This window comes from Vipera ursinii, assembly GCF_947247035.1.
Source record: "Vipera ursinii genome assembly, chromosome: 2".
Lineage (NCBI taxonomy): Eukaryota > Metazoa > Chordata > Lepidosauria > Squamata > Viperidae > Vipera > Vipera ursinii.
The window spans coordinates 135,544,183-135,571,696 of NC_139513.1; the positions used below are offsets into that span (position 1 = coordinate 135,544,183).

Below are 27,514 nucleotides of genomic sequence, written 5' to 3' on the forward strand. Positions count from 1 at the left end.
AATCTGGGTCCTCATTTTACCTACCTCGGAAGGATGGAAGGCTGAGTCAACCTTGAGCCTGGTGGGATGCGAACCTGCACTAATTGCAGGCAGCTGGTGTTACTTAAGGAGGCATTAGCCCACTGCTCCACCAAGGTTTGTACACCACCCAAAGATCAGTGGCTGGTTTGCAGTTGTGTAAAACCAACCTATATGTCTTTCAGGGAAATTTACAAAGCCGGGTTATAGGAATAAGTAGGTCAAAACGTCTCTCCAAAACGAGTAAGGCAATCCCAGGCGCTTTCCTTCATCCCAACGTTAAAGCTCCATAGTACTCTCTGGCCCAGGGGTCGGCAACCTCGGCTCTTTTATGACTCGTGGACTTCAATTCCCAGAATTCCTGAGCCAGCATAGCTGGCTCAGGAATTCTGGGAGTTGAAGTCCACGAGTCATAAAAGAGCCGAGGTTGCCGACCCCTGCTCTCTGGCTGGCCCAAGTACTCTACGCTTTTGCTTTTGCTTTCCAACAGGGAGCGCTGCAGGTTGAAGGCAACTGCGCCTGCGGACTACGGTGGGTTGGGGGGGGTAAGGGGGTGGGGGTGGGTGGAATTCTAGCGCAGGCGCATTGCGATCTTCCCTCTCGCGAGGCTTGACAATGCAGCTTCTCGCGGGCTTTGTAAAATGGCGGCTTTCCGGGAGAGGTTCACGTTGTGCACCTTGTCCGGGACTCCCCCTCAGGCGCCGCTGGGGCTGGAGCCGGCCGCTGACCGGGTGCTGCTCACGGATCGAGGTCGGACGGTGACGCTGTATAAGGTAAAGGCAGAGCAAGGGCGCTAGCGAGAGGGTCGATGCCCGCTGTCCCGGGGCTCTGCGAGGGAGGGACGTGGTCGCGCGGTGCTGCTGAAGGGCAAGCGGGGCGCGAAAATCCGCCCGATTCCGCAGGCGGCGGCGGCAACTAAGAATGAATTTTCGGTGTCTTTTGGCATCCCGAATGCGGCATGTGCGCCCCTCTTAACTCGGGTAAGGGAGCCCGGGCTCTTAGTGCGCATGCTCGTCCTAATAATGGGATCCTTTAGGGGCGCCGAGGGTTTCGTGTTGTGACCCTTTTGAATCTGTACTTATCACCTCGACACGCAGATGACATTTCTCTCTGCTTTTAGCAGGCTCCCTAGCCTGTGAAATGACAACTTGCACCCACTTCTGTTGGGCTGGGAATTCTGGGCACCGAAGTCCTGGCCTTGTGAAAGGCGCCAGTTTGAGGCGGGGGGGGGGGAAACTATCCTTTATGCCAGGGGTGTCAAACTCAATTTCATTGAGGGCTACATCAGCATTGCGGTTGCCCTCAGGGGGCCGGGTGGGCGTGGCCAGAGTGGGCATGGCCTGCTGGGTGGGCGTGGCTAGAGTGCATATGGTCTACTGGATGGGCGTGGCCAACTCTACATCGTTCGCATCAAGGGTGCCTATGGGGGCCTGGGCAGGAGTGAGACAGATCTGAGGGTCTCTGGGCCAGGGCCAAAGCAGTGGGGGCCGTTCCCTCACTGTTTCCAGGATGGCTTCACGGGACGCATGAAACCACTTCGCAGGCCGCATCCGGCACCCGGGCCTTGTGTTTGACATGTCTGCTTTATGCGAGCACACATACATGCGTGCCATTTGTTCCAATTGTTAAAAGTTTGGAAAGACATTTTAGCCTTGTTTTTGAGCAGTATTATATATAAGGCTTTGCAGTTTCCCCGTGGTCAAGTGATCAAAATGTGGACACTTGGCACCTGGTGTGTATTTATGACTGGTTGCAGTGTCCCAAGGTCATCACTTTTTGCGACCTTCTGACAAGCAAAGTCAGTGGGGAAGCCAGATTCACCGTGTTACTTAACTAACTTAACAACTGCCATGATTCACTTAACAGTTGTGACAAGAGCAACTGTAAAATGGGACAAAACTCACTTAATTGTCTTGCTTAGCAGTGGGAATTTTGGCCTCGGTTGTGGTTGTCAGTTGAGGAGTACCTGTATGGCCTTTGCTTTCTTTAATCTTCAGTCTGGTTCTTGAAACATTGTTTTCTTCAATTAGACCAGAGATTCATGCAATGGATCTTTTTAAAGAGTAGTGCCCCTTGTCAGAAAAATGTATTGAAATGCATAAAATAAAATACATAGGTGCAGACTGTAATGTAAAGAAGACCAATTATGCTCAAATATAATTCAAATAATTTTAGATAGTGGTTAACATTTTGGGACTTACTTTGCCTACATTCATGCAAGCTAAAGTTGGCAACGTATGCAACTGAACATGTACTAACCCAGGGGTCTTCAAACTTGGCCCTTTTATGACTTGTGGACTTCAACTCCCAGAATTCCTCAGCCAGCATGAGGAATTCTGGGAGTTGAAGTCCACAGGTCATAAAACGACCCCAACCCCCGGTCCATGGGCTGGCACCAGTCCGCAGTATGCCAGAAACCGGGCCATGCAAAGAAGTGAAGCCCCGTCTGCAGGATGCAGGCAGCACATGAAAGCACACCCACTCTAGTCCGCCGAAAATTCTCTCCACAGAACCGGTCCCTGATGTTCAAAAGGTTGGGGCCACTGCCTTAAGAGATAGAGCTCTTAAATGGAAAACAAATTGTATAAGGAATTAAAAAGTAAAATGAAAGTATTAGTTATGTATCTGAATTGTGGAATAATTTTGAAATACCCATTTTAAACACTCAGGTCCAAATTATTATTATTATTATTATTATTATTATTATTAATCATTTGGAAGGGACCTTGGAGGTCATCTAGTCCAACCCCCTGCTCAGGCAGGAAACCCTATACCATTTCAGACAAATGGCTGTCCAGTCTCTTCTTAAAAACTTCCAGTGTTGGAGCATTCACCGCTTCTGGAGGCAGGTTGTTCCACTGGTTAGTTGTTCTAATAATATATCTTACTATTCTTATGATTTAAAAATTAATCAATTGGATAATATTTCATGTTTAAGAATGCTTAAAAAGATATTAATTTTTTTCTAGTGGATTCAAATCATGTACTTGAACTCAGATTCATGTGATATTTTATTCTGATTTCCGGAATTACTGAGCAACCCATTTTATTTGGAACTTTCTTTTTTCCAAGGTATCTGATCAGAAACCACTGGGTTGCTGGTCAGTCAAACAAGGGCAAACAATTTCATGTCCAGCTGTATGGAACTCTGAAACAGAAGAATTCATTCTTGTTCATGATGACAAGGTATGATTTCTAATCCAAATGATTATGGATGTGTACCAATTTTCTCAATGTTTTTCTTAACAATGTTTTATTGAATCTTCTCAGAAGTTAATAAAAGGATTTATTTATTTAAAGTTTGTTTTCATTTTTTGGTACTTTCCCTTTCCAGGGAAGGAAAAAAGGGAAAGGGAAATGCCTATGTAAACAAATAAGTTGTGACATTGCATGCTACGGAAATGTTGTCTATTCCATTAAGTTAAATCTTTTATTCCTTAGTAAAATGAAGGTGAAATCTTAGATGAGAAACAAAATGTTTGTAGGAATGAGTTCTCTTGCCCAGGAAGTCAGTACAAGAAGGAAAAGCAAGACTGCATCCTTATTTCTTTGCCTGTCTTTCATACATTTATTTGATGTATGTATTTGATGCTGCTCCAGAGTATATAGGCGGCGTGGTAACTTGGCGGTTAACAACACTGGACTTGTCGACTGGAAAACCAGCAGCCCATGTTTGAAACCCAAACACTACACGTTGGGGTGAGCTCCCGGCCTCATCCCATCTCCTGCTGACCTAGCAGTTTGAAAGCATGCAAATGCGAGTAGATAAATAAATAAGTACCACTTTGGTGGGAAGATAACAACACTCTGTGACATCATTCTGGCCACATGACCCTAGAAATGTCTTCAGGCAGTGCTGGCTCAATGGCCTTGAAACAGAGATGAGCACTGCCCTCTATAGTCGGCAACGACTAGCAGAGTAAAATCCACAGGGACTCCTTTACTTGTACCAGAATATATGCAGATATATTTCAGTACTTCAGCCAAGTACTTTTGTGTGCCGTTAAAATCAAATATTTTAAGATTAATAAATATTAAATGTATCTCAAAGTAATTTATTTTCTCCAAGCTTCAAAAGGTATAGTTAGCAAACACTTCTTTGTGATCTTTCTAAAATGGTAATTGTGTGAATTTTAAAAGGTTTTACAGATCTGGAAAGAAGATGATACCGACTTGGATAAAGTTTTTAAAGCGACAGTAAGTACTGATAATATATTTTAAAGTAATTATCTCATGCAGCTAAACACTAAATTCAGCAAAGACTTCTATTGAAGGAAGATGGAGATTTTTGCTTGCAATGATTATTTAATTATATTTTTCCTTCAGTTCAAAACCGCAGTGGAGAATTGAAAGGCTGCTCAGAAAATTATGCAGGATTGTGTAGAGAATTGCAGAGATATCAGGAATTAGTAAAAATATCATTTTTTTCTTTTTCCTCCCCCTCCCTATGTTGGTCCATAACAATAATCAGACTGTACTCTTATCTTTTACACATCACAGTGGGATTTCCTTCGTCAAAACAGGGACCAAAAGACAAGATTATCTCCAGAAATAAAAAAGTAGATCAGCTCAACTGAGTAGAATCCTATTGGCAGCGAAGATTCTTTCTTTAAAATCATAATCAGATTTGTTTTGTTGGAACAAGAAAATATTCCCATTTTGGAAAAGTGAATGAAAAGCAAGTGACATGAATCTTGTGCAAGTTCACTTATCTAGAATTGGAATGAAGCTTATTCCCCTGCTGACTAGGAGCATGAGATTTTTAAAGCTGGATGAACAAAAAAAATATCATTAGAATAAATTTTTATTTTCACAAGGAGCCCTTTCATTTGTTGCCTTATGTATGTGTATGTATAGTCTCATTTCATTTTTTAAACTTATCTTGCAGCTGTCATCAGATGTATATCGGATACATTCATTACCACACACCGAACCCTTAGTCCTGTTCAAGGGTGGAGCTGTTAAGAGTTTGGATGCTTTGCTAGCAGATCCAAAACAAGAAATCGAAAATGTTATTTCCAAAGAAATGATTAGGTGAGTGCCACGCTCCCTGTAGTAACTTTGTAATTCAAAATTTAATAGTGATCCTGATATTTCATCAAATGAAGGAATTGAGATTCTTTTCTCACTTGAACCCAATCATAGAAGATGCCCTCTTCTTTCTGCTACATCCTCAGGATATCACCTTGTCTTGACCCCAATCCACAACACAGTGCTTGGTAGCTGCAGTAAAGTCCAGTGTTATATTTGATTGCATTTTTTTCCCTGTAGCAATAACCATGTATTTTATTTTTAGATGGAGTGATGCTTTAATTGGAGTTAAAAGGAATGTTCTTTTATTCATTACTGAGGAGGTGAGTATTAAATCTTAAGATAGTTGTAAAGTAGCCAAATGATAGATATTTTATGTATGCGGCTAAGTTGTTGCTTCTAGTAAGATAATAGTTATATATATATATATATACCATTCTTGACGTATTATTGATGCATCTTTGTATTGTTTTATTGTTGATGTATCTTTTATTTATATCAGTACAATAAGTGTTGTGACAGAGTTCCCAGTCCTGGGACATTGGTATAAAAATGTTCAGCTCTATTTTTCAGTATCGACAGATATTGACTTTCTGAAGGCTGAATAGTATTATCACTTTAAACACCAGAGACGTATTTGAGAACTTTGCTTTATTTCTTTATTTTTACTGCATTTATATCTTCTGCAGTCAGATGACTCATGGCAGTTTTATGAGGACTAAAGATTTGATCAAATGTTCAGATGATCTATAAAAATCAAGTGTTTCTCTTTATTTTTTAAAAAGTCCAGATGTCAGTGTTATGGATCTGATCAACTGACTTCTGTAAAAATATTCCCGCACTAGATAATTAATAGGGTGTTTTTTAAACAATATAATGAAGCAGTGTTCAAATGTAGAAAAGCTATTTTAATTTCAGTAATTGGCCAAATTTAATTTTTTAGAAATTCTTCTGCTAAAATACCATATTTATGAACCAGGCCTTGCCTTGGGTGGAAGAAGATAGTTTTTCTGTTTGGTTCATCTTCCTGGTTCTTACAGATCCAAAGATAAGAAACTCTGCAGATAGTCCTTGACTTGTGTCCTTTTGTGTAGCAACCATTCAAAATTATGATGCTGCTGAAAGATGTGAATTACAACCTGTTGAACGTTGTACACATTAAACAACCATTGCACTGTATCTGTAGTCACAGGAACATTATTTGTGACCTTCCCAGCTGGCTTCCAACAAGCAAAGTCGATGGTGGTTAATCCAGATTTGCTTAACAGTCGCATGATTGCTTAATTATCATGGTGATTCCCTTAACAACAGTGGCAAAAAAGGTTATAGGAGCAGGCAAGTCTTATTTAACAACTACTTTGCTTAGCAGTGGAAGTTCCAGTGCTAATTATAGTCAAAGTCAAGGACTACCCATACATTATTTAGACTGCCTTCCTTTGACACTGCTTTTTTCACAATGACTATATTGGCATGCGTTTCATATTGTATTATCGTTTGTTACTTAATTGGCGCTTCAGTTCCCTTGGGTATGAGATGTAAACTATTATTAGCTTGCTTTGGTGATATTTTCATGAGCTAGATATATTTAAAACGCCTTTATTTTCAGGATGGGAATTACTTCATATATGTGCAGCATTGCAATCCATACATCCTTCAGAAGTTTAAATTTGGACAAGGAGTTGGGTCATCTACTGCACTGAGCTTTGCGGCATATTTGAAAAACACGGTTATCACACTCTTTTGCTTATGTAAGTGTAACTGTATTTTCTAATTATGTTTAATTTTAAAACGGAGCCCCAGTTTCATGACAGTGTTACTTTAGATACCAAAAAAACCCTGAGAGAGTGCTTTGTAAATATGTGTCCTGCTCATTAGTCAGGAGTTTACAAATAGTCTTATTTTCTATTATAGTCATATAAGCATAAACATATAAAATGCATTTAGTTCTGGACCCTAATTAGAATTACATATGATGCTAAACATTGTTTTAGTAGTCTTAGTATTTTGGAGAAGTCATAATGGCCTGGTTTGCACATAACATTAAACAAACTATGGCTTACAAATTACACTAGCAAAATTCCAATAAACTGTGGCTTACAAATTACACCAGCAAAACTCCCACCAGCAAGAATGAATTAAAGCAGAGGTCCCCAACCTTTTGGCACCGGGGACCAGTTATGTGGAGAGAGGTTTTTCCGTGGACCGGAGGGTGTGTGTGTGGTTTTGTGTGCTGCCTGCATTCTGTGGATGGGGCTTTCTTTGTTTGTGCAGACTGATTGCTGGCATACCGCGGCTGGTCCATGGTTCGGGGGTTGGGGACCCCTGAATTAAAGCACATCATAGTGCATGATGTGGATCAATATTATAAGAGAATGGTATTTATTTTTATTTATTTGCTCCTTTAGATATTGAATATTTAAGGCTGTTTTAGGCTGTATGGGAGAATTTTATGTAAATGCTTGGCCAGCTATATTATTCCAGGGTTGATAGTTACTAGTCATTTTACCATAGACAAACATGGCAGGGAAATTTGCTTCAGCTTTTGGCAAGTGACATTATTTTTAATTCTTTGATTAGTTCCTTAGCTAAGGCTTGGGTGTGTGTGTGTATACATGCACTATGTACTGTAGATCTCCCATAGTGAAGAAAGGGATGACTATACCAGTGGATGAAGTTCATAGATCTGTATTAACTAGTTTTCATGTTTATTATTGTAAATGAAGATGTGACTTGAATTTTGTATACAGATTCCAGTGGCTGTGTGTATAAGATCCTGATACCACTACAAGAGAATAAAACAGAAGATACACAGATTTTACCAATGTCGTTTCTGCTCAAACTCAGTGTGAGTGGAGGTATTCTTAAAGGAACCTCAATTGTGATTCTTGATAAAGATCATATTGCTGTAACAGGATGCCTGGATTCCTCAGAAAGTAATGTCAGAGGTAAACAATTGAACAATTCAATTGAAATAACTTAGATTAACAGTTGATCAAAACAAAAGGAAAACATCCAAGAAACATTTGGAAAAGCATTAACAATAAGGACCATGATATGTAGAATTAAAAAATAATGGAACTTGATTGGAACTTACTGATAATCAGCAGCGAGGGAAGTCAGGAAAGATTCCACAAAGTGGTAGAAAATGAGACGCTGATTCCAGAAAACATTATTCTTTCCAATGCAGACCTGGGCGTTTTACAGCCCACAGGCCAAATGTGGCCTGTGGGCAGTCCCAATCCATCCCACAGCAGCAGGCAGAAGCATAGTGTCAGCAGCAGCAGGGATGATGGTGCAGCATCTGTGGTTGTGGGGGCAGGATATCCGCCTTCCACAACAGTCCCAATTTCTCATGTGGCCCCTTGAGAAATTAATTGTCCAGCCCTACCCTATTGAAATGCGACACTTGATTATTAATAGCATTCAACAAAAATGATCTGATGTGGTAACTACTGTGGGGGTCCAGTATATTTGCCAGCATACTTTTAATTAGTTTCCAAGTGACATTTTATAAATGAGAACTGCATATGTAAATCGCTCACTGTTTGATGAATTTTGTGTTTCCTCTTGGTAGACTGCTTTTCAATATGGAATATTAAGTTTCAGACTCTGGAAGCATCAAAAGATTTGCCACAAGGAACAACAGGACAAGTAAGCTGAGAACAGTTACTTGATTTTAACATATCTATGACAATTTTGTCATAATAGAAACCCATGCTTATCTAAGAAGAAATGTCCGTGTTTTAAAATGTTTCTCTTTTGTCAATGAACATATTAAGCTATGATATGAGGGAAGCTCAATCCTAGGTGATCCTTTTTCCTACCTTGCTAAGAGAGAATAGAACAGAACAGAACATCAAGTGTGATTAAACACAGAGAATTTATCTCCAGTGCAAAACATCGTATAATTTTTAATTTGATTGATGGAGGAAATAGTCTAATACATGGGGAATTAGCACATTAAATATACTTAATTCAGTAACAATTAAAAGTTAAATTCAATCAGCTTTCACTTTGCTTTGGCTTCATCTTTTTTTTTAGAGAGTGCTACCATTCTGTTCAAAATCAAATACAGCTTGATAAAGGTTGTGTATGCCACGTGAATATAATTGTTTTGTAATGAAATAAAGCAGTGAATTTCATTATTTTGTAAAGTGGAATTAGACATGGGTTAGACCAGACATCAGAGAAGGTAGAGTGTTGAGCCAATTGCTCTTCTCCCAACCCAGCTTTTCAGATTATTTTTGCTGGTTTTCTTTGACTAATATCCAACTAATTGGCAAAATAAGCAATAAAAGGATGTCTATGAAGGGTAATTCCTTGAACAGACAAAGAATTAAAGACTTGGGTAAATCAGTGATGACTAAGACACACTGGCATTGAAGAAAAACATGGTGGAGGAAAACATTAACAAAATTAATTAAAAATAATATAAGGATAATGTGAACTGAAAAGCAAGGAGCTGGCGCTTAACAATGCGCTTAAATATGTTCTATGTGTGTTGGGAGTTAAGATGGAGAAGGGATCTCAGCAGTCATGTTACAGGAATCATATATCAGATAAGATTTTGAAAAAAATATTTTTGGTGGGAGGAACTAACAAGTCAAAAAGGGTAGCCATTTTATTTAAAACCAATACAGATTTTGCAGTAGAAAAATATTCAAAAAAATAGGACTTATTTTAATTAAAGGAATAAAAGTATAAATAACATTGGCCTCTACATGTATATCAGACGAGACTCAATCAGGATTTACACAAAAAGTAAGAAAAGCTTTGAATAAATTTGGCTGGAAGAATTTTGTTCTAGAAGGCAACTGAAGTATTGTTGCAGGTTTACAAGTGATACGACAAGTTGTCAGAAAATAGAAGGCCACCTTAGCATTAAGAGATTGCCGAATTTGATACAACTGCACTTAGGTAGTCCTCGACTTATAACCACAATTGGGACTGGTATTCTAAGTGATTCACTAAGTGAATCACTAAACAAATCACGTGATGACCCCATTTTATAACCATTTTTACCATGTTTGTAAAACACTTTGATCGTTAAGTGAATCATGATGTCATTAAGCGAATCACATCATCATTAAGCTATTCCAGCTTTCCCAATTGATATTGCTTATCAGAAACCTTCTGGGAATGTCACATATGATAATCACATGACTGGAGAATGCTGCAACCAATTGTGAACACGAGCCACATACCTAGTGCCTGAATAGCAATCACATGGCTGCAGGGGTGGTGCAACAGTAGTACCTTTGAGGACAGGTTATAAATCATTTTTTCTAAGACCATTCTAACTTTGAAACATCATTAAACAAACAGTCCATAAGTCGAAGTCTACCTGTACAGTTTATTGATATTTAGAATATTATGCATCAATTAACAAAAAGTCTATTGTACTTATTTGGTCCAGTAATTTTGGGGTTTAATTGGAATGTCAAAAACCTATTTATTTAATTCTAATTTGCTGTGTAATTGCAAATAAAATATTTTGCCTCAGAATGTTGGCAATCTTTTTTTCAAAAAATGGCAGTTTTATGATTGTTAACCATAAAATGGGGCACCACGAAGGCAGTAGAAGATGAATGTTTTTAAGTCAAATGAATAGAATTTATCAGAAATCTACACAGATGATGAATGTATTACATTTCAAAATTAAGGATTTGTGGATAAGTTATAATGAACACTATTTTATTAGTATCTACAGATATTTTGGAAAGTGGTAAGAACAACTACTACATAATATTAGTCAAAAGGTTTTGTGGAATAAAATCCCAGAACAGCAGAACACCAGTACTGGAAGGAGCTGGTCTAACTAATGGGTTCCATAGATGTTTCTGGTCCAGGGACGCTAATGTCAGGTACAAGCAACCAGAGCCACCCATAAACAGCTATAATAAGCAGTTTATTGCTCTCTGCCTAAGTTACAGGAATCTCCCCAGATTGCTTGCCTTCCCCTGGGAAGGACCAGATAAGGCTTCATGGATCTTGTGGGAGATCAAACTTATGCCACTTGCGACTTTGCAAGGATTCCAAACTGGGTCCCTGCTTGACCCCTCCATCCAGCCTTGCTGGCAATCTCCCAACCCAAAACAGGATAAAAAACTATTATAAGACAAATCTTGATAAAAGCATGCAACTCTATGAGGAAAATAGTAAGTCTAAAAATATCACCATTAGCCTCTTACCTAAATGGTTTTTATGTTGGAGATAATTATAGTAAGAAAAGTGTAATTGCATATCCAAAAATGGTCCACTCAGACCTCATGAATAAATTAAAGATACAGCAAAAATTACTCAGCAAAGGCTGGAATGTATTACGGCTGACATATCTACAGATTGCTGGAAGAATGAAATCTGGCCTCAAAAAGGAAAACATTTGTGTTCAATACTAAAAAATTAAAAATTAATAGAAGGAGCATATCTAAGCCTCACATACAAGGAAAATGGATAGTTCCATTTTCAAAATTACATTATTTTGAAGGCAAATTATTTGGGACATACCTTCATGATTTGAATATTCAGCAAGGCAATGGACACAGCTACAGACAGAGCCATGAGCCATTTTTTTCTTCTTTTAGAAATCGTATAATATAAGTAATATGTCCCCAAAAAAGCTCCATTCGGGTCTGGAACAAAAAAAGACATGCACCTTTGATAATGGGCATCTCCCCCCTAAGCCTTTTATTGATACTGTATATCCAGGATCCTATCACCAGGACAGGTAACGATTAAAGCCTTAGGAATCCCAGTTTCAATAAAGTAAGATACTTCTACTGTAATAAGAGGCCAGGTAATAATGAAGAGGTTTGAGTTACAGATAAATTTCCCTCTCTCCTGGCTAACATAGCTCCATCCATGTATGATATGCCATACGCTAAACAAACAAACGTAGCTCCAACATAAATCTTTTCTGAATAGAAGCCTTTTTAAATAAGATTAACTTACTGCATTTAGATGATATACAAAAATCATTTTTATTTGCTCTAAACACAGTAGCGATTAAACAGAAAATGTTAAAAATGGCAAGTGGCAAAACACCAGGACTAGATGGGTTTCTTATCTAGTGTATAAAATATAAAGGAGGTCACATCTTGTTATTTAATTTCTTCTGAAAAATTAATCATCAATTAGCCTTTCCAACCCAAAGGCACCATCTGAATGATAATAAAGATAAAAGTTGGAAGCGTATATGTTCACTAATTGTATATGTATATGTATTTGTTTATTTCAGTGTTGGGCTTATGATGACAAGCTATTCATAATACATGGCAGAGAATTAGAAGTAATCCTATACCAGTGCGAAACATCGTCTTTGGCTGCTGCAGTTGGAAAAAGCAAGGATACATACATTTCTGGTAGGAATGTTTTTCAATTATAGCAATAGCAATAGCACTTACATTCAGCACCCTCTAAGCCAGGGGTCCCCAACCCCCGGTCCGTGGACCAGTCTTGGGTCGCGGCATGCCAGCAACCGGTCCAGACAAACAAACAAAGCCCCATCTGCAAGATACAGGCAGCACACAGAACCACGCACCCTCTGGCCCATAGAAAAACCTCTCTCCACATAACCAGTCCCTGATGCCCAAAAGGTTGGGGACCTCTGCTCTAAGCGGTTTACAGAATCAGCATCATTCTATATATAAAATAGTAAAAGTGCTTTTGGAAAAATTACATGTTAACCGTTTAAACCAGAGGCTTTATATTATGCTTTGTTTATTATTAGAAGTCATAGTTGAGCGGTGCGGTGGCCTAGAAGTGAAGATGTTCACCTCCCATTCAGAAGGTTGAGAGTTCAATCCTAGGCAGCGCACAAATGTTACTTTATCAGGATGCAAAGAGAAAAAAAATACCTGCTGCAAACTCCGTGTAGGCATCAGGAAGGGCATTTGGCCAGTAACTGCTCAGCGCCATTCAGTCTCTCCGACTCCACCCCGCTAAAAGGGATTACAGGATTATAAAAAGGAAAAAAAAATAGAAGGCATAGTTCTTAGGCTTTTTAGTACAAAAGCTGTAACGATTTCCTCCAAGTTCTAAGAATGCAATTAATAAAGCTGGTGACAATTAATTCTCTTCCTGCTTATTTCTTAAGGGTAACCAACTGTAATGTTTATTACGGTAGTCCATGAATTGAAAGTTGTGAATTGTTTTTAAAAGGCCCCAATAAAAAGGTTTCTTAATGATTGAAGTTCATCTGTGTTTTTATGGTTCTTTAAATGATAAGGAAGGGAGTTACCGATCAGCTTACAACTTAAAAGAGAGGAGAAATTTGCCCTGTGGAAGAAGAGAACAGGCCAATTATGAAAATGAAGTTCATGCAGGACTTGGAAGCTGTGGGAGGCTGGCATAAAAAAAAAATAGGACTGGCCATGCTTTAAAAATGTTTCAGAAGAGGTGCACCCACATCTTTTTTTAAAGGTCATACAAAAGCCTGAAGAAAATTGCACGTTTAGTTTTTAGGATTGGGACCAAGGTCTATTTCTTGCTGCTTATATTTCTCTTTTAACACTGCAGTATTATTTCTATTAAGAAATCAGGGGAAATAATCCTGTTAAATAACCAGGTAATCTTCTATAGCTCTAATAATCTGTAAAGTGAAAGAATATATCTAGTTGGATATTCTCCGAATGACAAAATGAGGGCTCTGAGAACTGGATGACAGAAATGTTATTGTCACAGGATCCTAAATAAAAATCTTTTGGAACATACGATCAAAATGTACATTTTCTTGTACGTTTTTGAGTCAGAAGATGAACAAATGTGTGTGTGGGGGGGATAACAAGAAATATTTTGCATCCTTTAAAATAAAATTATACTTTTCCAGAAATGAAATCTATGCCTGTTGATTGGAATAGGCTTCAGGAAGATGACATGATCTATGCCCAACCTGATAAGCCTGCTAAAGATGAGTCTAAGAGGCCGGTATGTTCATTTTGATGTGATTATTTTTAATTTCCTTTCCTATATATGTAATATAATTTCTTATATAAAACATATTCAGTGTGGTATAGATTATGTTAATCTTTTGATTGTGCGTAGTAATAGCAAGAGTCTCATGAAGTTGTGTGGCCTCTAAATTGTTGAATAATAAAGTAATATGACAATTATGAAATTGCTTTTCTTCAATTATTTCTGAAAGGTTTTACTTCAGATGACTTGAAACAAAATTAATCATCTATGGTCCCTAAACTTGATGTGAAAAATTATGACCAATCAAATCTTACTGATTTCCATGCAGGCTAAGCCTAATAATTAACTTCCAGTCCTTGGTATAATGTGCATATTCTTAACTCTATATATTTTCAAGCCAAAATATTTTATACTACTACTTTAATACTATTTTATTGATCACTGGATTGTAGTTGACACTGCATAGTGGAATCCATGCACTTAGTAGCCATCTGCTTAGCCCTAAAAATGTCTCAGCTGTTTTTTTTTAATTGTTCAGATTTGGGTCAACAGTGGTGGATGATGTGGTTGTGTTTTCTCCAATAGGCCAGTGTGTCACCTTGTGGATGGACAGGAAAGCATAAATGTTAATGGAATTAACGTGAGCTAGCATATTCCCATCTGTGTGTTTTAATCAGTATCAAGGAAGATGAGTGTTCAGGCATGGCTAACTTGCTTGGATGTTGATTATGGAGAACTAGCTTGGGACAGAAGAGAAGAAAATCTTCAGTTGGTTTTTCTCCCTTCTGGTAATCTGAGATACAAAACTAATGAGAGCAGAGCACTCTCTTTCTCTTACCTAAATGCAAATTCTTTCTCCAGGAATGTGCCCTTGATCTTATCTTACGTATGTTGAGTATACTGGCATTTTAAAAGTTCAAAAATTTGTCCATGTGTATATCGTTTGCCTTATAATAAAAATAAATAAATAAATAAATATTAACATGTATTTCAACATTTTAAAGATGTATACAGTAGAAAATAGAATGCAATTAATCAGTGAATTGTATCGCATAGCATTGTTTCTGAGGCTATTTATTTCCAAGCTAGAGCATGAGTGTGTGTTATGTGTGTGGTTGTATTATAGGACAGGCATGTGACAACTACCAGGTAAACTAAGGATTGTGTGACATCATTATGGTTGGTTGCACAATCAGCTAGCTATTTAGATTGGAGCTGGTACTTTTATTCACCTATTGTGTCCTCCCCAAGGATCTGGAATAGGCAGATGTTGCCTTGATGGTGTTAAGAACCTAAATGGTTCTCCAGATGTTTGGGATTGCACCCAAGGCCCCTACTGCTATAAGCAGTGCTTTTTTTGTAAAAGAAAAAGGTGCCGGAACTCACACATGTCATACAACCTGCCTTGCCTACCCTACAAGGTTCCATCCAAAAAAGGTGCCGGAACTCCGTTCTGAGCGTTCTATGAGAAAAAAAGCCCTGACTATAAGTATTATTTTCATTTTATTTTGCCATAGTCATTCTACTTCTGTTTGCACATCTTTGTATTTTGTGATTTTCTCCAGTTCTTTTTCTTCTCTTCTATTGTCTCAAAGTATTGTCACTTCCACTATCTAGACTTTTTTGTCTTTCTTACCGACAATTGTTAAGTCTGGGGTATTATGCAGCAGGTGACTGTCTGTTTGAATTCTAAGGTCTCAGAGCACTTTAGCTTCTTCATTTTCTATTACTTTCTCTATTTTGTGGTCCCACCAGTTCTCGCTTGCAAGCAAATGTTATTTCTTGCAGATATTCTAATGCACCATTTTATTATTGTTGTTAGGTGATGAGGCTCTTGGTTCTTCTTTCTTGAGCCCTTTCTTGCCTTTTTTCAATTTCATTCATCATATGATTCTGACAGTGGGGGGAAAAAAACTATTTCAGAAGCTGCTGAGAAAAATTCATGCAGCCAACATGTTTGTGTTAAAAGGAGTATTAAAGTCACCCAACTTTAGAAGTGTCCCCAGCACATTTTTTACGAAAAGCCTTCCTTGAGGGAAGTTTCTTTTCCCCTTCTTTAATGCCAGTAAAAAGTGTCATTTTGGAACCCATCAGAACATGGCAGTTCCAGGTGGGATCACTAGGTGGCTCCCCTCAGTAGAAAAAAAAGTAGCTGGATCATCTTTGAACAAGTGGAAAAGCTACTCTTTTTAAATCAGGGGTGTCAAAGTGACGGCCCGTGGGCCAGATATGTCGGATGTGTTACCCCATTGCCGGATGTGTCACCCCATTGCCGGTAATGGCAAAACCGTCCCGATACGTTGTGTGACGTCACGTGACATCACGAGTTTGACATGTCTGTTCTAAATGCACCTCTCAAGCAGTTGCCATCAGATCTAGCCCTCGTGCTGTGGCTGCTAACCCAGGCTTTTTAGCCTTGATTCTCAGAACACCATTTCTTTTTTCAAAACGTAAAATGTATTAACTGAGTTGAGGTATTCATGTAAGGTTCATAATATAATATAATTTGAATATGCTTCATCATCATACAGTCAGCCAGATGATCAAACTAGATTTGGCATTTTTGTCTGCCCGTTGAGTCCTCCCCAAGGACCTGGGATAAGCAGATGTGGATGTTTCGTAGTGTTACAGATATATCGGCGCAGGATGTAAGCTGTTCCAAATAAAGTTGCCTTTTGCATTTGATGGATGGTGAATTTGCCAGTGCCGATGTTGTTCAAATGGTCCTCCAGTTATTTTTGGGATTGCATCCAAGGGGCCTATTACTATTGCTTTCTTTTGCCACAGTTATTCTATTTCTATAATATTTATAATATTATTTGGTTCATCGCAGTCAGCCAGATGTTCACACTGAACCTGGTATTTTTAATCCACCTATCAAGTCCTTCCCAAGGACCTGGGATAGGGAGATGTTGGTGATTGATTGATTAATTGATTGATTATAAATATTTATAGTATAATAATACATAATATCCACCACTCACCTCCCCAAACAAACCAGTAAGCAACATTCACTAGTCTAATCCTAACTGGGAAGTTGGGAGGGGAGGGATGTTTTTTTCTTTTGTGATTTTGACTCATTTTATACTCTTGGCCAGGGGTCTTCAAACTTGGCCCTTTTATGACTTGTGGACTTCAACTCCCAGAATTCCTCAGCCAGGTGTGCCTGGCTGAGGAATTCTGGAAGTTGAAGTCCACAAGTCATAAAAGGGCCAAGTTTGAAGACCCCTGCTCTTGGCAGTGCCTTGACAAGTACATTGTTTTTCTTAGCATGATGTTTGGAAATGGTTTGCTATGGCCATTTCCCTAGGGCTGAGAGAGAGTGACTAAGTCACCCAGATAGCTTTATTCCTAAGGCAGCACTAAAACTCATACAGGTAGTCCTCGAGAGATGATCACTTGTTCAGCAACTGTTCAGAATTATGGCAATGCTAACATAGGGGTTTATGATTGGTCCTTAAAGTTCTGGCCATTGCAGGACCTCCACAATTACTTAACTGCCAAACAGCTCACATTTAAGAATGGTTTCAGTGTCCTGTGATCACGAAATTGCCATTTGCAACCTTTCCTGCCAGTTTCCCGCTGGCAAAGTCATCGGGGAAACCTGTGGGTGAGGTTGTAAGTCACTTGGGTAAATCTTCCCCTACCCAGCCTGTCTTTGCTCACTTACACCCAAAGCACCCTCCTTCCCCCTTCATTCACACACACACACACACACACACACACACACACACACACACTCCTTTCCAGGCCCCTCTGCTTTCTCATGCACCTGCACCTTCTTTCCCTGGCCTTCCTGCATTTGCACCACACCCCAGCACCTCCCTTCCTCAACTCGTGCATGACTTGCTCCGCACCTCTCAGGGCCTAATTTTGGTTTGATGAAATAGAGGCATCCTAGCCACACCCCGTTCTATTAGCAATTTTGGCATAATCTAATGAGGGCCAGTGATGGTATATTTCTTCTGTTTTGGATCCATTCTGGAGTGTGGGTTTTTGTGGTACAGAAAATACACTTTTAAATGTATTTGTTACATTTGTAGAGGATAAAATCACTGCTGACATACGTGTTAAAAATACCTGGGACACATGATCCTTTTCATCTGATAATGTCTTTCTTAACATTTACTCAGATGGTACCTTCATAATAAATGAATCAGGGGTTCCTGTTAGAATGTGAGATCTCATTGAAGACATAATCTTTGCTTACTAGTTTTGGAGGAATGTTATCTACTTGTCTCAGAGAATCTTAATTTCTTTGTCAAATATTGCAGTTGAGATCAAGAAAGAATGCTCAAGATGGGACCCTGACAGTAGAACAGCTTCTTAACATTATTAAGGTAATTATGAACACTCCCTATTGAAAGCAGAGGGTGACAAGGTAATCTGGAGTGGCATTTTCTCTATATATAAATGCGTCTTTAAGCATGACTCTTAACAAAGTGAAATATGTAGCTAAATGAGTAGTTAATTTGTAATTCTCCTTTAAGTATCAGCAAAGCAAATTAGAGATGAAGTTATCATAGTTATATTAATTAGCATTTTTAAGTGTAATTAACAAATCTTCTAGCCAGTGTGATTCTTAAAAAAAAATTGCTCTGTAAACTACAGAAACAGAGCCAGAGATAAAATGTTTCACAAGTATCTAAAAATGTTTCTCTTTACTGAGTTGGTCTCATGAAGAATTAATGGACCAAACTCTTACAATAACCATGTTGGGCAACTAGTCCAGTAGTTAATAATTTTAATTAGCAAAGAAGAAAATAATTAAGTTGGAACCAATAAGTAAAATATTCTCTTTTTTAGGGAGCTTCTCAGAATACTGTAGAAGAAAAACTACTGGCATTTTTGTCTAGCACTCCAGGGACAGTCTTTCAAGCATCAGTTGGATATATAGTATCTGCTCTTGTGAACAGATGGAAAACAGAATCTTCATTCTATCCTCGCAGTTGCTTGGTACAACTGATTCAAACACAAGGCCTCTCTTATAGGTAATAAATATGTAATCTTTTCTAACAAACAGCCTGCTTCACATTTAACATTTAACAATACCGTATTTTCCGGCGTATAAGACTACTTTTTAACCCATGAAAATCTTTTCAAAAGTCAGGGGTCGTCTTATACGCCGGGTGCTGAAAATTTAGGGATAGGGCTGGCTGGAAAACCTGGAGCGGATCTCCCATTTAGTCTGCGCAGGGAAAGCGGGACCAACTGGAGAAGAAGCTGCAGTCTGTGATTTTTTACAGGCTGGGGTCTGGGCGTCTTTCCTTCTAAAGTTGAAGAGCAGCTGTAGTATATCCCAACTTGAAAGGCAGGTGGGGAAGGCAACAGCCAGAGCAGCGGCTTAGCTCTAAGGACACATTTGACTCAGGAACTGGGCAGGCTGGCTGGAAAACCTGGAGCGGATCTCCCATTTGGTCTTTTTTTTTTAATCCCATTTATATCCTGCCCTTCTCCGAAGACTCAGGGTGGCTTACAATTTAAAGCACAAATCAATGTGCTTAGCAATAACCTTCATTCTGTGTATATGCCTGTTTATTAGGGCTTTCACCCCCCCAAGCAGCATTATTACAAAGTCAGCTTATTGCCCCCAACAATCTGGGTCCTCATTTTACCTACCTTGGAAGGATGGAAAGCTGAGTCAACCTTGAGCCTGGTGGGATGTGAACCTGCACTAATTGCAGGCAACTGGTGTTATTTAAGGCTCTGCGCAGGGAAAGCTTTAGAGTGAATTAGGAAAAGTGAAAAAGTGAATTAGGAAAATAGGGAACGGTTGCTGGAATTGGGTATGTGTAGTTTAACGAAGAGAAGGGTGAGGGGTGACATGATAGCAGTGATCCAATATCTCAGGGGCTGCCACAAAGCAGAGGGAGCCAAGCTATTCTCCAAAGCACCTGAAAGCAGGACAAGAAGCAATGGATGGAAACTAGTCAAGGAGAGAAGCAACCTAGAACTAAGGAGAAACTTCCTGACAGTTAGAACAATTAACCAGTGGAACAACCTGCCTCCAGAAGTGGTGAATGCTCCAACACTGGAAGTTTTTAAGAAGAGACTGGACAGCTATTTGTCAGAAATGGTATAGGGTTTCCTGCCTTAGCAGGGGGTTGGACTAGATGACCTCCAAGGTCCCCTCCAACTACTTCTTCTTCTTATTATTATTATTATTATTATTATTATTATTATTATTATTATTATTAGTTTAATCCACTTGCACTGTTTTATGTTTACATGTTTGATGACAAACAGCCTTATGTTTATAAGTGACAGTTTTCCTACTAAGCACCTGCATGTCATAAGAATTTGAATTAAAATTACCATATTAAAATCAAATCTGATGTTTTTTAATTTTTATTTGGTGTGCGTTGGAAGAGGGGTAGTCTTATACGGTGAGTATAGCCCAAACCCTATTATTTTACAGGAAATGTAGGGGGTCATCTTATACGCCCAGTCGTCTTATACGCCGGAAAATACGGTAGCTCCCGAGAATTGGGTACTTTCTATACCAGGAAGGGACAGGGTGGCTCAGTGGGTTAGGACGCTGAGCTTGTCGATCAGAAGGTCGGCAGTTTGGCGGGTTGAATCCCGAGTGCCGTGTAACAGAGTGAGTGCCTGTTACTCGTCCCAGCTTCTGCCAACCTAGCAGTTCGAAAGCACGTAAAAATGCAAATAGAAAAATAGGGACCACTACGGTGGGAAGGTAACAGCGTTCCGTGCCATCTAGTCATGCCGGCCACATGACCACGGAGACGTCCTCGGACAAGCGCTGGCTCTTCGGCTTTGAAACGGAGATGAGCACCGGCCCCTAGAGTGGGAAACGACTAGCACGCATGTGCGGGGGAACCTTTACCTTTACTATACCAGAAAGTTTTTCAAAAGGTGTATGGAAATATACACAGAAAAATACAATTGTTAATACATTAGAGTGCTAGTTTGGTGTAGTGGTTAAGGTGCTGGCTTAAAAATCAAGAGACTGAGTTCTAGGCCTCCTCCTTAGCCAGCTGGGTAACTTTTGGACCAGTCGCCATCTCTCAACCCAACCTACCTCACAGACTTACTGTTGTGAGGAAATAGGAAGTAGCAGTATTAGATATGTATGTCCCCTTGAGTTTATATATAAACAAGGGCAGGATAAAATAATAGTAATAATAGGGAGTCAATGGGTAGACACAAATGCCAAATCCAATCTAAACGTGGCTGACTGTGCAACCAATCATAATAATGTTAAATATATTGAGAACTTCAGTATCTTATCTTCCAGCATGTGTCCAGAATTGATAGCAATTGCAGTGGAGAAAACAGATATACATCTATTGCAGCTCTGTCTGCAGCAATTTCCTGATATCCCTGAAGCAGTTATTTGTACTTGCCTGAAGATTTTTCTGAGGTAAATATACATACTTCTGTTTGTATTTAAATTTATTAATAGTACTGGCAAAAGTTTGTTTTGAAATAGTGGGCTTTTTTTCCAGTTTAATTTCTGTTTATAAAAAGGCTGAAAAGATGGCACTAGTCTTAGATCACCATAAGGACAACCTGAAGAAATGACAGCTACTATAAATCATCTTTTTCTTTGCAAAACTTTTCATTTTACAAGCTTACTTAATACTGCATGAACCTAAAAATTTCCCTTTTATAAATTCAGATTTTGTATTCTTTTTTTCCTTTTAATTGATTCGGATTTGGAAAAATTAATCTTCAAGCAATTAACCTTATAATGGCTTTCACCATCCCTGGTGTACTATTATCGCTATCAACTTTGCCTGCCAAAAGCAAATTTTCCCTATGTTCTTCTATTTTAACAGCAAACAATCTGTCTTAGATTTATTATTGTTTCAACTTGAAGAGTAGTTTTAAATGAGTGTCTGTGGACATTTTGTTTCTTTGTAGCATTGGTGATGACCACCTTGAAACGATGAATATAAATTCAGATTTTGCATCAGATCATGTTCATACTGTTGAAAACAACAAAGTGAATGAACTATCTAAAATTGTACAGAATGGCTGTACTTTTGAACTCATAGAAGAAGATAGCTGTGATACGCAGACAATGCAGAAATCCCAAGAAATAGACCTAAGTGAAATATGTCCAGTTGGGCCACAGAAAGCATCATTGCTGTATCCTTTGGAATATATTATTGATGTGACTGATGAAAAAGAAACTATCGTTAGTGTTCTCCCTATTCAGTATAATCTGAATTGAAAATGATAACCTTCAGAAGTAATATTTGGCCTCTCAATTGATTATGGTATAGAATAAAAAAATGCATTAATTGGAAGCAAAATGTAGTAATACACCAAAAAGCAGTGAACAGATTGTAGCAACTTATTTCAGTCTCATCTCCAAAATTTACATAAAAGTATATATACTTGGGAAACTACTGCATAAAAACAACATTTGTTGGAGTAGTTATGTCTAAAACATATATTAAGGTATGGTTGTTGTTTTTTAAATGTCTGAATAAAATATTGAAACACTGGTCAATGTAGATTGTTTTTAATCAAAGTAATTGGTTAAATAGTATGTGAGAGTAGACTTTGATATGGATTGTTTTTAGATTGTTTATCATATCCCTAACAGCTTTTACCAGTATTGTTCCAAAATACACATGCAACTGAAACAAAGTTGTGTATGAGATTAGTTTACTAAATGTCTTAATTGCTAACCTCGTTGTGAGGCTATTTTTCAACAAAATACCACAAGATTAAACTTTTTGCTAGCACAGTACACTAGAATATTAACAATTTTGCTTGAGCTGCACCTTAGGCAATGTGGCTACTCAGGAATGATATTGTTGTGATTCAGGGTCAGCCTGTGGGTTCGGCAGTTGGGTCGAGGGGGTTGAAGATCTTGCTGATGAGAGCCCTCAGCCAGGCCCCTCTCACCTGGTCACGACGAAGACCCAGCTGTGTGAGCCTGACAGCGTGGATGAAGATGACCCACAGCTGGCCCTGTTCAAGGACGCCTGACGCAGGAGGCAGTCAATCAGGAGTAAACAGAGGAAGGCAATGGGGCACCTCGGAAGGAGGCAGAGAGAAGCCACGCCCTGAACTGTATAAAAGGGGAATGTGTGGGAGGGCTGGTTTGCTGAAGGCAACCGCTTGATTAGTTCCTGTTTCATAGCTCCTGTTTCATGGTTGGTGTCTTGTTTTGCTGTGTTATGTTAATAAATTTGGCAGGCTTAATTCCAGCCTCTTGCCGTTTGTAAAGGGGTTGTCCCTGCCTTTTCTGCAGGGCCGGTAGCAGGCTGGTACAGAACAGATATATTTTGGAAGTTACCTGTAGAGCCACAAATATCCCATCATTGCCCTAAAATCAAATGGATACAGAGAGAAGTAAATCTTATAATTCCTCTGAAAAGTAAAGGATTACATGTACTGTTCTCTGCTGCACTGCTACAATATCTGATTGCAAAGATAAAGACCAAACAGGTCTTTGCATTCCTTAGTTGCATTTCTTTTTTGAGGATCCACCGGTCAATATATGTTTACTTTTAACTCATGATCCTCAGCCCCAACTTTATCTCTCTACCTTAAACTGCCTACAGAAAGGAATTCTTTTCTCTTGAACCAAGAAGTAGCAATACTGCTACTTGGTTCTGCTAAATCTTCACTGAAAAGTTGATGTTGGCGTTCATGATGTATGCATAGAAGTATTGACATGAACAATCACAGTTAACTCTTTCTAATCCATATAGGTAAAATCCTAGTCAATTTTTCCCCTCTTTCTGGGAGAATGAAAGACTTGATATAATTGTTTCTAGGACCAGCAGCTTTAATTTGCAAAGTCCCCAGGTTTTGATTCTTGTTCTGTAGTTTGGATCATTCAGTTCTTTGTCTGATGAACAAAGACTGCTTTGCTTGTTAATTTTTTAAAAAGGCTTTAGTTTTAAAAGTACTGCTTTCACAAAAAAAGGGAATAAAATAAGATACAAATCTGCATCGAAGTAGATCCTTGACTCCGGTATCTCTACCTTATGCAGAAATACAATTATTTGTTCAGCTTACAGTGAAACATTTCTTTTACCTCATTTGAAAGACCTGTCTGCAAGGGAAGTCATAGTAAGTATTGATTTGTTCCTTCAGAATTCAGTAACTGTCAAATTAATTTTATATTTGCTTATGACTTCACTGAAGTTGTCGCTTTTATATCTGATAGTTTAATGTTGATACAGAAGCCTATATTTATAAATCTTACTTATAAATAACTTATAAAAGTCATCATGTATATACTTTCTGTTATGAGCTATTAGGTTGTGGTTGAAATCCTATATTTTGCATTATATTTTGAAGACTCTAGCTCTCTGTATCTCCATTTGGCAGTCTCCGTTAAGCAGTTATTCATCTCTTCCTGTAATGGTAAATTTTATACTTTGAATAGGGAGTTATATTTGTAATAAAGCTTCCCCTTTACTGCTGTTACAAAGATTTTTTGTGCACTGCCTAGAATTGCTTTTAGTGAGATGGACAGGAATATAAATGAGATAAATTGGTAAATAAATAAAATTTTAGATGAATCCAAGCTTGGTGACTTTCATGCACATGTTTCATGATCAGATTAAGTAACATCATCAGATGCATTGTCTGCAAGAAAACCATCAAGCTTGAAGATCACCAAGAACTCCCAATTCAGCCCTGCACTATGTATACAGGTAGTCCTTGACTTACAACCATAATTGTGCCTAAAATTTCTGTCTGTAAGTCAGATACTTGTTAAGTGAATTTTGCCCCATTTTACAGTTGTAATTTCTTGCCATACTTGTTAAGTGAATCATCGCAGTTAAGTTAGTAACATGGTTGTTAAGTGAATCTGGCTTTCCCACTGGCTCTGTCAAATGGTCATAAAGGGTGATAACATGACCTCAGGAAACACCAACCATCATAAATATGAGTCAATTGCCAAGTTTCTGAATTTTGATCACATGGCCATGGGAATGCTGCAAAGGTTCTAGGTGTGAAAAATAGCCGTGTCAATTTTTTCAGTGTCATTGTCACTAAATGAACTATTGTAAATCAAGAACTGTCTGTATGCTCTTCTAGCAGAAGAGATCCCTGCAATTGTGTCGATATAAATGATGCACAAATAATATTTGTGTAATCAACATGAACATCATAAAATTAACACAAATTTAACCCCCATCTAGACTTCTTTGTATTTATCAGATTTTATCTGGGGGGAGAGTCCAGACTGAAATTCAGTTCACTGCATCCCGAAAAGGAGGTTTTATTGTAGGGCAGGGGTCCCTAACCCCCAGGCTGCAGCCCACTACTGGGCCTTGAGCCCTTTGGAACTGGGCCATGGAAGTGCATCCCCACTTGTGCGAGCAGCAGGCAAGTGTGTGCACGTGCACTTGCCCACCGTTCATGTGGAACCATCCCCTCTCCCTCACAACCCGGCTGGTCTGCAAAGCCAGAAAGATTGGGGAGCTCTGCTGTTAGGGTCTTTGTTTGGAAAATAGTTATTTTTGCTTGTTGATATATGGAGTGTCTCAGTTACACCACAAAATAAAACACAAGTCATTCTTTTTAAAAGGACTGAAGGATTCTTTGCACGTAACCGTTGAATTCAGCAACATCTGATTTTATTGTTTTCTCTTTAGTTATTCCTCCAGTATCTTCAGTACGTATATGTGCAATGTAGTAAAGAGTCTTCCACACACTTCCCTGGAGTATTTCCTCTGACCATACAACAGGTATAGAAAAAATTTCCTATGAAAAGTTATCAAGTTATTCTTAAATATGCCCAAATAAATCTTTAGAGCATATTCAGATTTAGTGCCTCTGAAAAAATGAGATAATTCTTCTAGCTGTCACTGGGATAATAGACTATACGTATAACAAAATGATTAATTGGATTTGTTTGCCACCTATTCCTAAATTCAAGACAGGTAAATTCAATTTAGGCCTGTTTGTTCTAATGAATCTAATACAGAATGGCTAAATTTGGTTTCAATATATTGTTAGGTGAAAAAGTGAAGAGACCATTAATACAGAAAATCTAATCTTGCTTATAGATCACAAGTGGCATCCCGTAAACAATATGAGCACATTGATAAATGTTGCGATTGCATTAGAGCTTCTACTCCTATAATGCCTTTATTTGCTTTGCAATATATGCTGGGAACATCCCCTAATGTGATGTCCCTTTGAACTAGATTTTAGTAGCCCAAATTGTACTCCCTGTATTAAAAATTAATGCATAGCAACATATTTCTAGTTAAATGTGTGGCAATCAACTGATCAGATAGCTGTGATTATGAGTGAGATTGCATTGCTGGGAAGCCTGTAATGTTTCTATATTTCATGGGGAAAAGGGCATTAGAAATTGTGCTAGAAATGTATTCACACTGATAGGAATGAAGGTCACTCTTGCCTGGGATTAAAATTATGGAAACACCTGATTTGGTAAATTCTTCCCAGAATTACCATGATTGCAAACAAATAAAAATAAAAGCAATAATTAAATATGCTGCCTTCTTCAGAATGTTCAGTATCAATACTGAAATTAAAAGGGTAAACTGCAAGTAGTTATGCAACAAAATTCTGTAGAGATATTGGACTGTCTTGCATTTTAATGGCTAATACTAAGGTGTATTTTGTGTGTTTTGTGTATTTTGACTTTATTTTCAGATTATGGACTGGTTGTGCCTCCTACTAGATGCTCACTTTACAGTTGTTGTTATGTTGCCAGAAATAAGAGGGTTGCTTTCAAAGTTACACAAGATTGTTAGAGCCCAAGTAAGTTTTCCTCCATTTTAATAATTATAATTACAAGCAGAAATTGATCGTAGTTATTGTAGACAATAGAGATACCAGATCTATCTTTCAACTCCTACAAAAAACATAAATCTCTGCTGTTTTATGCATTCTACGTGGTCAGTTATTACTGTGGTTCTCAAGAGAAATGATATATTAAAATGCAGGTTTACTTATTGGCTAAATGTTTACTTTTACTTTTTAGGTACGTTTTTACTCAGAATTGAACAAGATTGAAGGAAGTCTGAAACATTTACAGAGAATAAATCACCCAGAAGACAAAGGCTTATATTCCATAGAAGTTATAAAGCTTACCTGAAATTCGCACATCTTCATTAAATTATTATTATGAATCTGTTGTAAAGAGCCTTTTATTCTATTTCAGAGAAATACTTATGGTCCATTTCTCACTCTGATGAACATTTATCCTGTCCTCGTTAAGTCATATTAATCATCTGAAGACTGCAGACATAAAATATAATTTGGCCTTTCTTAAACTAAATATACCAAAGGATGTTATAGGGGAAATATATCTCTAGGATGATGTTCTACAAGTTACATTTATAGTTTTCCATTGCGTAAATTTGAGCAACGTATAAACAAGCACAACAAAACTGCTTCACAATTCTACAGCAGTATAATGAAAAGTTATTAAAATTGATATTAACTAGCAGGAATGTGCTGGGCTTTGGATCCCAAACCAAAAAGGGATTTATGAGCAAATATGAAATGCAGAGTTGGTGCTTCCATAAATCAGATGCATGTTTTCATGGATGATGGGGCTGGCAAGCAACTCCAG

The 27,514-nt window shown here is 38.3% G+C and overlaps 1 protein-coding gene across 1 annotated transcript; it reads left to right on the top strand.

Annotated features, from left to right (window-relative positions):
* The first annotated feature begins 650 nt into the window (after positions 1-650).
* Positions 651-27,068, top strand: NOL11 (nucleolar protein 11). Its single transcript, XM_083353964.1, has 18 exons — positions 651-791; positions 3,091-3,204; positions 4,159-4,215; positions 4,907-5,052; positions 5,315-5,372; positions 6,656-6,797; positions 7,797-7,994; positions 8,624-8,700; positions 12,287-12,410; positions 13,877-13,974; positions 18,237-18,302; positions 18,769-18,953; positions 21,221-21,346; positions 21,850-22,077; positions 23,943-24,021; positions 25,560-25,652; positions 26,590-26,697; positions 26,921-27,068. The coding sequence occupies exons 1-18, from the start codon at positions 660-662 to the stop codon at positions 27,032-27,034; spliced, it is 2,145 nt and encodes a 714-aa protein (XP_083210090.1). The 5' UTR covers positions 651-659; the 3' UTR covers positions 27,035-27,068.
* Positions 27,069-27,514: the final 446 nt, after the last annotated feature.

Excerpts from the sequence above, each read along its gene's own strand:
- NOL11 (XM_083353964.1), top strand. The coding sequence starts at position 660 with ATGGCGGCTTTCCGGGAGAGGTTCACGTTGTGCACCTTGTCCGGGACT. Across the intron at positions 21,347-21,849 it reads TGCCTGAAGATTTTTCTGAG|CATTGGTGATGACCACCTTG; the intron begins GTAAATATACAT and ends GTTTCTTTGTAG. Across the intron at positions 24,022-25,559 it reads TGTCTGCAAGGGAAGTCATA|TTATTCCTCCAGTATCTTCA; the intron begins GTAAGTATTGAT and ends TTTTCTCTTTAG.